We start from the raw sequence: 13,694 nt of genomic DNA, 5'->3' as shown, positions 1-13,694 counted from the left end.
TGTTTCATTTTTGCATTTGTTTTGACTCGATTTTTCTACTGGAAGTATCAGTGAATTGAAATTGCACCCATGACCTTTGACCTTGATTTAAAAAAAAATGCACCATAATTTCTTTTGACGACCGGGATATTTAGAAAGTACACATTCTTAGCTTTCCAGTGATATATAATTTAGCCGTGTGTTAGGTAGGTGCATTAAAAATGTAAATTTGGCTCTGATATCACTCGTCTAAATGGTAACAAAGTGGATCTTTATATTAATCTAATACCAAGTAAAAACAAATAACTTACGGCAAAGATTGTAAACCACAAATATAATGTGCTAAAATCTGTACACCATATCCGGACAATAAATGTCTCTTCAGTGATGTTAGGGATTTAAAAGCATTTGAAGGTCGCATAATTTACCTCAATTAAGGAGAGACTCTTGAATTTTAAAGAGTCGAAATAGGATGAAGGGATAATATAAACCGGAGGGAAAATATATTACAAGACCAAACGAAATAAATCTAAATAAATCTAAATTGAAAACAACGTTCAAACCTATGATTGAGTTGAATGAATGGAACGTATACATGTATATTTGCATAGAATGAAAACATCTTCAATGTATAATTGATTTTTTTTTTATGAAAAACTTTAAGGAACATTCTATTTTTTAAATATTTATGTTTCTAATTTTTTTATTTTCAAATGCCAAGTTGTCAACGTTTATCCAGTTGAACAGATAATTTGTCAACTTTTTGTATTCTTTCTCATGTTTGCCGTGCAGGTTTTTTGTCTTCAACTTGCATTTGTCGAACGTCGCAGATTTCGAGATATTGGCTTGCTGATCCGGTAGCGGGGACAGCGAAAACGGTGGCAAGTCGTTGCTTGAAGCTATAAATTAAAAGGTTGAAGAACTCGATACTGCATATCTTTTATACGATGCCTAATGTTTTCAAGTGTTACGTACATTAACATAATAGTCATTAGTTTCCAATGAGTTTTTCTTATTTAATACACAGAGAAGTGGTAACAAAATAAATCCGAAGCCATTTACACGTTTCACTCTGAGAAAAGTCAATACAAACATATACAAACGCCACACAAACTGTTTTCTTTGCTTCGCATGTTTTATAAATAAAGACAACAGTATTGTATCGCTGTTCAAGTTATAACATCTTCTAATTTGAATTCATAAAAAAGGAAATACAGCCAATAATGATCAGTCAGGTGCATTTAATCAAAATTCTTGATCCCTATAGTCATCCCCTGAGAAGGAAAAACAATGCTTCAAGTATGTACATTCTGCTACGTTGTTATGATTTTTAAGACAAAAAATCCAAATGGTGAATTCAGATTGATTTGATATAAAAAAAAAAAGATGTTCATATAGATTTTGTTGATTCGCTACTTTTACATGGTCTGTTCCTTTTAGTTTGTGAAAAAGACGACGACAATAAGACAGAGGCAATCAACCTGTCCACTGAGACCCAACATTCACCAGAAAAGAACGACAACATACAAAACGAGTGTAAGTTCAATATTAATAACTTTGTATCTTTTAGGTGTGCATAAACGATAATGGCTGGAAAAGGAATTGGTAACACTCAGTTATAAATTACCAACATCTACAGAAAAATATGCATTCAAATGCATAGACAATAACAATGCTAATCATTGTTACTCAATGGTTGAGTTATTTCTCCGATGCTTATTAAACGTCCACTAAAAATATAATACGGATGTCTATACCGATATAATCATTCAGTAATTCAACAAGTGTACTGAACAAAATGGCTGGTACGGATTGTTCATTAGAATAACTTTATATTATTAAAATGCATGATCGAATTGATACAATACAATGCCTTATGATCTCAAGTCTCATGTGTATCAATATAGTAGTCTTACTTTTTAAAGAAGTTTCCTTATCTAATACACATTGTAGTGAACACAAAAGAAATCCAAAGCCATTCACACGTAACATCCTGTGAAAAATCATAAACAAAAATATACAAATGCCTCACAAACTGTTTTTTGGTTTTGCATTCTTTATAAATAAAGGCAACATCAGTTTACTGCTGTTAAAATTATAACATTTGATAAATTGGGCTCATAAAAAAGGAAGTACAGCCATGAATGATAATTCAAAATTCTTGATCCCTATAATAGTCATTCCCTGAGAAAGAAAAAAAAACCAATGCTTCAAAATGCACATTATGCTACATTGCTACGTTGACATGATTTTTAAGGCAAAAAAAATCCAAATAGGAAATTCATACTGATTTAATACAAAAAAAACTTCATATAGTTTTTATTGATTCGCAAGTTCCACATGATCTTTTACTTTTAGCATTGGAAAAGGACGATGACAATAAGTCAGAGGCAATCAACGTGTCCACTGAGACCCAACATTCACCAGAAAAGAACGACAAAATACAAGACGAATGTAAGTTCAATATTAATAACTTTGTATCTTTTAGGTGTGCATAAACGATGATGGCTAGAAAAGGAATTGGGACCACTCAGTTATAAATTACTACAGGAAAATATGTAGCATTCAAATACATAGACGATAACACTGCTAATCATTGGTTCTCAATAGTCGAGTTATTTCTCCGATGCTCATTAAATATACACGAAAAATACAAACCGGATTTCAATATCAACCTGATCATTCATTAATTTAGCAAGTGTACTGAACATATAGCAAGTACGAATTGTTTATCAAAATAACTTTATTTTATTAAAATGCATAATCAAATTGATACAATACAATGCCTAATGTTCTCAAGTCTCGTGTGTATTTACATAGTAAGAATTATTTATCCAAGAGTTTTCCTTATTTAATACACAGTGTAGTAAACACAAAATCAATCCAAAGCCATTCACACCTAACATCTTTAGAAAAGCCATAAACAAAAAAATACAAATGCCTCACAAATTGTTTTTTTGGCTTTGCATTCTTTATAAATAAAGGCAACATCAGTTTACTGCTGTTAAATTTATAACATTTTATAATTTGAGCTCATAAAAAAAGAAGTACAGCCATAAATGATCAGTCAGGTGCATTTAGTCAAGATTCTTGATTCCTATAGTCATCCACGGGGAAGGAAATATCAATGCTTCGAATATGCACATTCTGCTACGTTGGCATGATATTAAGGCATGCAATCCAAATGGTAAATTAATATTTATTTAAGATAAAAAAAAAATCATATAGTTTTCATTGCTTCGCTGGTTTCACATGATCTTTTCCTTTAAGCATATGAAAAAGACGATGACAATAAGTCAGAGGCAATCAACCTGTCCATTGAGATCCCACATTCACCAGATAAGGACGACGAAATACAAAACGACTGTAAGTTCAATATTAAAACCATTCTAGCGTTTAGGTGCATAAATGATAAGCATTCAAATGCATAGACAATAACAATGCTATTCATTGTTTCTCAATAGTCGAGTTATTTCTCCAATTCTTATTAAACATCCACGAAAAAATACAAACCGGATGTCAATATCAACCTGATCATTCTTTAATTTAGCAAGTGTACTGAACATATGGCAAGTACGGATTGTTTATATAAATAACTTTATATTATTAGAATGCATTATCACATTTATCAGTTCATGTAAATAGCAAAGTTATACTGAATTTGCAAATAAACTTCAAAAGTTTAAATGTTCATACCGTTCATATACCATAGTGAAGTGATAATAATCTGCTTTTAGTTCTAATTTTTCTTATATATAATAAATCTGTACGACTATTCAAGTTTTGGATTTAACCTCTAGGTGATATTCAGCCTAATCACTATTCTCAAACAGTTCATTATTTCCAAGCATGTAAACAATTTCACTTTGAAGATATGATGTTTGTATGTGATTGGATCGATATTGATATTGCTTTATCAGCTCAACATACATGTAACCTACATCTACATCATTATATACATTGTTCATGCTCAATCGTAAACTTGGAAACAACAAATAGAACTTTCCTTGTTAAAAATGTCACTTTCATCTCAATATTTTGACAAACATTTCTCTTATCTATTATCCTTATCAACCACATGAAATCGTTTTAATATGTAAAATAATATCAGATTATTACATGGCATTTTTATATCGCATGGACTATAAGCCATAGGTTCAATATCAGCCCAAGAGCCGCATGGCTCGAGGGCTGATAATACATGCGATATGAAAAATGACATGTTATGAATTTTTTATCATATGCTTCAACAATGGAGAAAAATAACAGATTCATATATAGATCATTTTATGTGGTTCCCAATTAGAAGTTTAAAGAGTCAAAAGTTCATGGACGTCGGACCTCAAGTTTAGCACATTCGATAAAAAATCTTTCTACAAAATGCCTCAACAAAGAATAATTTTTTTTAATATAGACGAATCGACAAGAAAAAATTATTCAACAATATACATAATGATCACTGTTTGGAAAAGTCAACTTTTTCAAAGTTACTTGCTAAATTATGATTGAAACTTTTAAAAAATGCATTTAATTGATAATTTGATTGTTTTTTCTTTATAATATACTTTTCGTTACCAAATAATTGCTTTGTACACTACTTTGTAATGTTCTTCACTGAAAACGTAGCATTGAGGTATATTTTTCGGAATATGTCGAGTATTACCGGAATGCCATGCGATAACGTTACGGAATGGCATGTGATAACAATCGAAGCATGTGATAAACTTTTCATATCAGTCCGCTAAGCACCAATTCGAAAAATAAGGAATTTACGTTAATTCAATGCTTTTATCATACATTAAAAATCATATGATATTTAGTCTAAGTATATGATAAAACGGCATATTAAACTTCATAGGCAGATGCTAACGAAATGTGTCAGCATAGAATAAAAGGTGTATGAATGAATAGTTAAAAAGTTTTTAAAAGTTACAAAAAACTAAGAGAGAAATTCTTTTCTAAAATTTTATACTTTTCTTGCGCATGTTTGCAGCTGAACTGTTACGTTTTGTTTTGTTCTGCGTGTGTCGAACGTTGGTGAATGCGATGTCCTATTATCAATTTCGTAGTACATCCACTGCTTAAAAAGTTGAAATCAGGGTTGTTTTAACAAGTGATTTTTTTCATCTATTATAAGTAATAAAACAATAATATTTATTTTGCAACATACCTATTCTTCAAAGGCTTAATTCCCACTCAGAACTTATTTCAAGGGTCAGTAATCAAGGCCTTTTTTGGGGGGATAAGGTCCTTTCCTCCGATACCTTATTTGGTGTGTGGAATGAAAGTTAGATAAACTTGAGCGTCCGATAAGTTAATCTGACATTGAGGTCATTTTCATGGTTCATTGGTTAACATTAACTATATGGGATAAGGTTTGTTTATCTAATGCTTCTAAGAGAAACAGAAGATACCAAAAGTCTATTGACACTCTCAAAGACACTCAGAATAAAGTTCAATCTTAGTGCTTAAAGAATGTTAGACTTTTCATTTCTTTATTTGAAGAGTGTAACTCAGTTATAACTAGTATAATTTTCATCGAGACTCTCAAACAGAATACCTGTATATAGTTAACATTTATACATTGAAATACAATATGTATTAATCAGTGTATACACAATTCAATCCTTCAAACATAAAAAATGGCAAACATTGATAAAGTTTTGATTTAGCTTTCTTATTCTAATTAAAAAATAAAGAAAAAATGTTATTCGATTTGCGTCGAATTTTCAAGAAAATGATTATAACAATGTTTCTTGAATAATTCCACATGTCATTTTTTTTTATCGTGAGCGTTTAATTATTCCATATCTTGGTTGAAGTTTTTTTCTACATAACAAAATGTATTTGGTCTTGGAACGAATAGATCATTATAAGAGAGATATCGTAAGTTGTAGTGTTAAACATCACTAATAGTTAGTATAGATAAGTAATCAGATGTAAGTCCATGTACAATTTTATACATTAAAATTGATTGTCCGAATTTTATTCGTTTTGTAAAAGGTAGCCATTTATAGAAGAAAATATATGATTAGATAGAACAGAAATATCACATTCAAGTATGTTTCTTACTACTGTTTTTTTCAAATTGAATGACTCTATCTGAATTTTGTATGTAATAAATTTCCCTAAACTAAACTAGTCTATATATGGTAGAATATTTGCATGCGAAGGAATCTGATGTTAGTGTTATGGTTTGTTGTACTGTTTTGTATTTGTTTTTTTTTTCTTGTTATTTTATTTGTGGAGGGATGCCTGTTTTCCTATGTATGTATCAGTTAAGATATTATATTTATGTTTGATTTCCTACAGTATCAAGACAAAGGGACAGTAAAACAAGTGTTCATAAAATATCATCATCACAAGTAGAGTTGAAATATAATCAAATTGATGGCCGTGAAACTGACCAAATTTCGCAAACAAAACAGAGTGATTCATCTTTATCCGAAGACGATGACGAATTATCATTCAAATCCACACACAGTAGCGTTACCGGATTAAATGAATCTGAAGACAAAAATAGAGTTACGAATAACTCAACAGGTAAGGCCTCGAGGTCTGAGATGTCAAAACTAGTACTTCAAAACGGGGGAAATAATAGCGACATACATTCGGGTTGTAATCACCTTTTCCATATGTTAAAGAGGGGCGAAAGTTACAAGAGGGGTATTCAAACTGATAGATAAAAAATAAAATGACAACGCCATGACCTGAAACAGAAAAGACAATAGACAAATAATAGTACAAACGACTCAACATAGAAAACTAAAGAATAAGCAACACATGCACTATCAAATAGTGGCGATGATGCACATACTAATGTACACGTCACGTCACTTTCATACTATAAAAACGATGAAATACAATCTGATCGAACGTTATATATCAAATACATTGTAGCTTTCAAATATAAATACACGATTATTTAAAACAAAAAAGTGACGACTCCGTTTAAAAAGAGGGGCAAAAGATACTAGAGGAACAGTCAAACTCATAAATCGAAAACAAACTGACAACGCCATGGCTAAAAATTAAAAAAAAAACCAAACATACAAATATTAGTACACAAGAAACAACATAGAAACTAAAGACTGAGCAGCACGAGACCCACCAAAAACTGGGGGTGATCTCTGGTGCTGTTGAAGGGTAAGCAGATCATGCTCCACATGTGGCACCCGTCGTGTTGCTCATGTTATTACAAACCGGTAAATAGTCTAATTCGGTAGGTCACATTCATGAAAAGGGAGTGGATTGTAGTTACGACGTAAGAAAAGTATCCGATATAAATTGTGAAACGGTTGTTCCATAACGATCAACCAACTCGTTATGGCGTCCGTAAAAATACGAAGGGATGATTTTAACTTCACCATTTTGAAGTTTTGGGTTTAATAGCTTCCTAATGAGCTGCAACCCTCTATTAGGTAAATCATAATAGAAAATACAAGCGCTGGCGTATCAATTGGGAGATATTTTAAATTACTAAAAACTGTAGGAAAATATGTTAAACTCAAATAAATATGGCCAAGACAATTACAATGCCATAAATCTTTTTCAACGGTTGAATTGTTTCTCTAAAGCTTATCAAACGTCATGCTATAATTAACGCTGATGACACGATCATACGTTGATCAATCCATGAAAATTTCATGCTTTTTCAAATAATTGTTCCGGAATGTTAGAAATAGTAAGTCACAATTTTCCCTTATTTATCATATAAAATCCTCTAGTTGCCTGGTGAATTTTGACATCATTGGTTCCCCTTGACCTTCACCAATGACATAGTGGTCTATTACACTTCTATTAATAGTTACATATAAACATATTTGTTGTAAATGTTGTTCAGAAATTTCACTGGAAATCATATCATCAATGTAGCATGTACAACCATTTAAACATTTGAGATGTAAAAAAAAATAGGAGATCCAATATGACAACTTTCCACTAACAATTGAATTAATTATAATGATTTCATCTGTTTTACTACATATCTTTAATAATGTTTATTCGCAAATCCTTTTGAGTAAATCGAGATGCGGCCTCAAATTGGGTTTCTTGCTAGAAAGTTCGGTAACATCCTCATAATATACTTCGACTTTTGAATATGTCTTATATAATGTTATGTTATATTTGATTTTCTCTAACCAATCAATTGTGAACTCTAATTTATTAATGCATCGTTGAACATGTTAACATGCTAGCAAGTTTATTTTTATAAAACTTATCAACCAAGCGACAGTATTAATGTAGATGGTTTCAATTTGTATCAAAAACTTAGTTCAAACATTGTTGAAGAATTGAAAAAAATAAAAATCAAACTTCTTTTTCACAACATTGCTTAATCAAAGTGATATGACATACCATTTTTCTATTAGGTACTTAATTTAAATTACTGTATATTGTTTGGCAAAGGTGTTTGGCCTAAAAAGGAACTAGCTTCCAGTTGATATGACTGGTTTTTTTGGCAATAGTGTATGGCTCAAAATTCTTAGCCTTCAGTGTATTACGAGGTATCGCTAAAATAATAAAATATTTTTCTGGCATGCTTATGCGAAATTGTTATTTCAGTTTAAGTTTTGGTTAAATTTTCATTTGCAATTTCATCGGCTTTAATGACATATAATTTAACGTTCAATTAATTTTAACGATATTATGCAACCCCTATTTTTATTAAATGTTCTAATGAGACATTAACACTCAAATGAACTGAAATCTTAAGGGCCCTGTACAAGTGCCCTGTCTTTAACTCAATTCTTTCTAAATTAAAAACAAAATAAACAAAACGCCCTTATGATATTCGTCAATGTCAGATGAATCTTTAAAAGAAATTCGTAGTTGCTACTGACTTGGCTTTTCTGCCATTTTACCGGTGTGACAGGATCTCCAGTATTCTATTACCAACAAAAAATGAAATTATTCATTTATTCCGATTTGTGTTATTAGTCATAAACAGACAAGCGCGCTTCTTTGTAGAAACTTCAAGTTTTCAACTTGTATTGGAACAACTATCTGATGTGTTATTTTCTCTTTCATCATGGACATAATACAATAGTCCATTTTCATATACATTTCCCTTTCCGTAGTCGGTTCCGTCTTTTATTATCTTAAGTCACGTGATACCCGACATCAGCACCAAGACAACTAAGTAAACAATATGGATTGCGCGTCAATGAAAGTTACCGATTTGAAAGAATATTTGAGATTAAGGGGGATAGGTGTAACCAACATGAAAAGGAATGAATTAGTGAGGTTGTGCACTGCTGTTGAAGGGCTAAATCTACCACTTGACCCAGATATGTGTACGGACCGGGTCACAAACACTGTAGCAGAATTGCTGAAAAGCAACGGGATTGACAACATGTCTTCTCTACAAGGATTCACCAAGGACCTTTCCAATATTCCGAATGTGTCACTGTATGATGTTTTTAACTATCTGCTGTATAACACTTCAAACTATGATCGTAGAAAGTTGAAGGCCTACAAATCTTCTGAAGATTACCGTTTGTATTTCGATGGTTATGTAGAGAGTCTTGAAATGACCGAGTTGAACAGTTTATTTATATTTTTGGCTGCCATCAAACCTACACAGAAAGACAAAACATATCTTAATACCTCCACATATGATGCCTGGATCGTAATGGACAATGCTGGTGATGTGAAGGCAGCATATTGTACATGCATAGGAGGGTAAGTACATGTAACAAGCATCCAATTTTTTCACCTATAAATCACTGAATTAAAAAGGTGCATTAAACTTTCTTGATAGCCGTTATAAATCAATTTTGTCACGGATACACATATATTAAATCACTTGAGGAAAATAGCTTAAGAAGTGTTACATTGAATGAAAATTTAGACTGCATTGTATCTGTTTGAATATGTGGTCCATACCAATATTGGCTTTAATACAACTGTTTGTACTTTTTAAATACATGTATGTACATGTACACCATAGTCCATCTTTATGATGATTTTCAAGGCTGTCCATGCATCAAAAATAAAATAAAAACACTGCTGAAAATATAATTACATGTATTATAAAGTTCTGTTTTCTTTTAATTACATAATATCAGCTTCTATTAAATAACTTATGTGAAAGTTATTTATGTTAGTTGTTTAGAGATACATACATGTAGAATACTAGATCACCCGTACTTCATGTAGCGTTGTAGCAATACACCAATATACATGTATGATTAATGTGTGTGCGTGTTGATTGAAACAGTTTCTTATAATTTTGAGAAAATTTACAACAAAATCAACCAGTCATGTTTAAGTTGCAGACTAACAAAAATTTCTATATACATGTAGAAATGTATTGCATGAATCCTACATGTACATTTTGTATGAAATATATTTTCCTTCTTTCATGTGTAGTCTAACTAATTTTGTATTTGTGTTTTTCAGTGCTGATGGTGGTTGTCGACACATAGGTGCAACACTGTATGAAATTGAAGGATTTGAGGCAAAATCAGTTACTGATGGTGACAATTTATGGTTGAAAAGAGCAAGGCAGCATGATTGTCCAGTTCCAATTAAAAAGTTGAAAATTATGAAAGCAAGGTATACTAGCTACATGTAAATATAATTAACAGTATAAATTTATTAACATTTCATATTTTTAAAAAAGATTTTGTTCATTACAACAGTAAATGTTTTATTACATGTAATTATAATAAAGAAGATGTGGTATAATAGCCATTGAGACATATCTCCACTGTGGCACAAACAACCAACTAACACAGACATTTACAAAATATAGTCAGATTCGAGAAAAGTATATAAAAAAGTATTATTGTAGAAATCCTTATACATTCAAATTGAGCCAGTTGTTATCTGTCAGAAATATTAAAGAATTGAATAACTTGGGTATATTTCTAAAATCTGCAGAAAAACTTAGAATTTAATTGGAGTAAATAATATTTTTGTTCTCACTTTATTTAAGTATTATATCCTTCTCCGCTCGTATTTTGTATTATGTATTATATGTTCTTTCATGCACACCTTATATTTATATATATTATATATCTCTTGTGAAATTCTTATATTGGTGTAAAATTATGTATATGTATCCTATAAGCTGTGTTGCTTTCGGAATAAAGTATTATTGACAACTATAGGTCACTGAACCACCTTCAACAATGAGCAAAGCTAATTCCTAACAGTCAGCTATCACAGGCCCAGAAAATTGCCTGATTGATGACAAAATAACGATCAATTTCATTTGAGTGAAAGCAACACCACTTGCATTGAGAAACTCTTATACGACCTTACAAGAATATATATTCATATTAAACTGAAATTGAGAAATAAAAAAAATAAATTAGTTTACTTTGACATCATTAGAAACAACTGATGGCTTGGAATAGGCACACAACAGAATTTGTGTGTCACAAGATTTTATCTTTCTGTAAATTTGAGCTAAAAGCATGAAATAAAAACAAAGCATTTTAAGTATTGTCTTTTTTTCAGGTATTCAACTGCTGATCAAGCTGACAATGGAATGCAAGATGGTGCCCATGATTTTGACCCGCGGTCTTCAGACAACAGAGATGATTATGGAGCTGAACAAATGTTAAACATTGCTAGACAGTTAAAAGCAGTAAGTTTGATTTAGATTTTCTAAACTGTAATATATTTACCATATTTCACATGGTATTGGGAGCATCTTAATTTAACTGCTCATAAGATAGAAACAAACAATTTCATTTATATAATATTTGATAACTTTACAATTTTTCAGTGATTATTTGATTACTTTAATTCAAACATAACACATATTTCATAGATGTTTAATTATCTTAGAATATTTTTCTGATTAATAATTGATTACCCAATTTATTTCAGTAATTATTATAATACTACATGTACATGTATGTGATTAAATTTACATAAAAATTTTCATAATGTAAATAATAGATTACCTAGACCCTAATGAGATGTCTCCTGTAATAAGTTAGAGAGTAAAAAAGTGAGAATGGAAATGGGGAATGTGTCAAAAAGAAAACAACCTGATCAAAAAGCAAATAACAACCAAAGGACATCAATGGGTCTTCAATGCATTGAGAAAATGCTGTACTCACAGACGTCCTTCAGCAGGCCCCTAAACAATAATATATACATTTACTAGTTTAGTGATATTGGATGTCATACTTATCTCCAAAATTTATTAAAAAACAATACAAGACGAGTAAAGGGCAGAGGATCCTGATTTGGACAGGCACAAACATATTTCAGTATAAATTTAAAAAAAAATATTGCAATAATTTCTATAAAGCTGGAAAAATTATATAAACAGTATCTGTGTTACAGACAATACTTTTATGACCATGCAATTTTTAAAATAGGTAAGTCTACACCAACTAAACTTAGTATATATGTGTATATAGTGAATTGCCATGGTGCATTTGCAGTTGCATAATTAATATTTTCATCTTTTCTTTTTCAAGATATCACCAGAACTGCAGGCTTTAGATTTGTTAGAGGACCCATCAGAATTGGATGAAGAGGCGGATTTCGTAGCATGTGATAGATGTGAAAGTTGGTCGATGATGTCAGCAGCTGTTAATGCTAATGCTACTCCAGAAACCCTGTCAACTATTCTGATAGAACGAGATGAAGTGTTGCACGTTGAACGTTGTACTGTTGATCAGTCAGATAACGCTACTTGGTTTAAGTTGAGGAAAGGTAGAATAACTGCGTCAAATTTTTTTAAAGTCTGTAGAGCTGTTGACAATTTGAAATGCCCTCCTTCGTTAATGAAAAGTCTACTAGGGGAATATGATTTATCTCATTCTGAAGTACCATCTCTTGAATGGGGGAAGAGGAAAGAGAAAGCTGCATTAGACCTTTACATACGTGTAAACAGACATAAACACAAAGGCTGTATGTTAGAGAAAAAGGGACTTCGTATCTACACAAGGTTGCCTTATGTTGGATGTTCTGTCGATGGTCTGTTCTCATGTAAGTGTCATGGTGAGAATCTAGTGGAAGTTAAATGTCCGTTTGCTGACAAGAACTTGAATCCTAAGGAAGTTGCCATTAAAAAGGGATGTGTGCTAGATTCAAGTGGTGAACTTCAAGTAACTGACAAATGCGAATATTACCATCAAATTCAAGGACAAATGGGTATATATGGAATCCACAAATCAGACTTGGTTGTATTCACAAAGAAAGGAATTGCTGTTGCTAGTGCTACATTTGATCCTCTGTTTTTTGAAAGAATGTGTAATAAGTTTCAGCTTTTCTTCCTAAATCATTTGGCTAATGCAATTATATCTTGTCAATGAATTTTGTCATAAAATGTGCATGTTACTTATTAATAATTAACATCATATCAATTTGATGAGTAAATCTTTTTTAAACAGGTTTTACAGTGTGTCTCTTTCATTTTGTATTCCAGTTTATTATTTGTTTTACACTGGTTATCTTTTGGGCCCTTTATAGATTGTTAATAAAGGTGAGCCTAAGCTCTGTGTTGAAGGTTGTACTGTCTCCTATAATTGCTTAGTACTTTAACTACAATAAAATGTCTCTTGTATGGATACTTGTCTGAATGTTGTGATTCAATGGCAGTCATACCACATCTTCTATTTTATATTCAATTTTGAATGGACTTAACTTTAACATAAATAGGGTTTTAGTTTTCTCATTTGATTTTTTACATTGTCATTTCAGAATCTTTTATAGCCGACTATGCGGTTAAGACTTTGCTCAAT

The 13,694-nt window shown here is 31.3% G+C and overlaps 2 protein-coding genes across 2 annotated transcripts in view; both read left to right on the top strand.

Moving 5' to 3' along the window:
• Positions 1 to 13,694, top strand: part of LOC143064177 (uncharacterized) — a 47,107-nt gene that overhangs the window by 18,902 nt on the left and 14,511 nt on the right. Inside the window, exons 9-12 of the mRNA XM_076236821.1 lie at positions 1,420 to 1,515; positions 2,338 to 2,433; positions 3,250 to 3,345; positions 6,292 to 6,522. Of these exons, the coding sequence (XP_076092936.1) occupies positions 1,420 to 1,515; positions 2,338 to 2,433; positions 3,250 to 3,345; positions 6,292 to 6,522 (519 nt within the window). The remainder of the gene's footprint in view (positions 1 to 1,419; positions 1,516 to 2,337; positions 2,434 to 3,249; positions 3,346 to 6,291; positions 6,523 to 13,694) is intronic.
• On the top strand, positions 9,036 to 13,345 carry LOC143064175 (uncharacterized). The gene is made up of 4 exons (XM_076236819.1): positions 9,036 to 9,663; positions 10,384 to 10,539; positions 11,449 to 11,578; positions 12,426 to 13,345. Exons 1-4 carry the CDS (start codon positions 9,131 to 9,133, stop codon positions 13,263 to 13,265), a joined length of 1,659 nt encoding a protein of 552 aa, XP_076092934.1. The 5' UTR covers positions 9,036 to 9,130; the 3' UTR covers positions 13,266 to 13,345.

The sequence above is a fragment of the Mytilus galloprovincialis genome, chromosome 2 (genome assembly GCF_965363235.1).
Source record: "Mytilus galloprovincialis chromosome 2, xbMytGall1.hap1.1, whole genome shotgun sequence".
Taxonomy (NCBI): Eukaryota; Metazoa; Mollusca; class Bivalvia; order Mytilida; family Mytilidae; genus Mytilus; species Mytilus galloprovincialis.
Note: the sequence above shows the minus strand (reverse complement) of the source record. Positions and strands in the feature narration are given on the sequence as shown.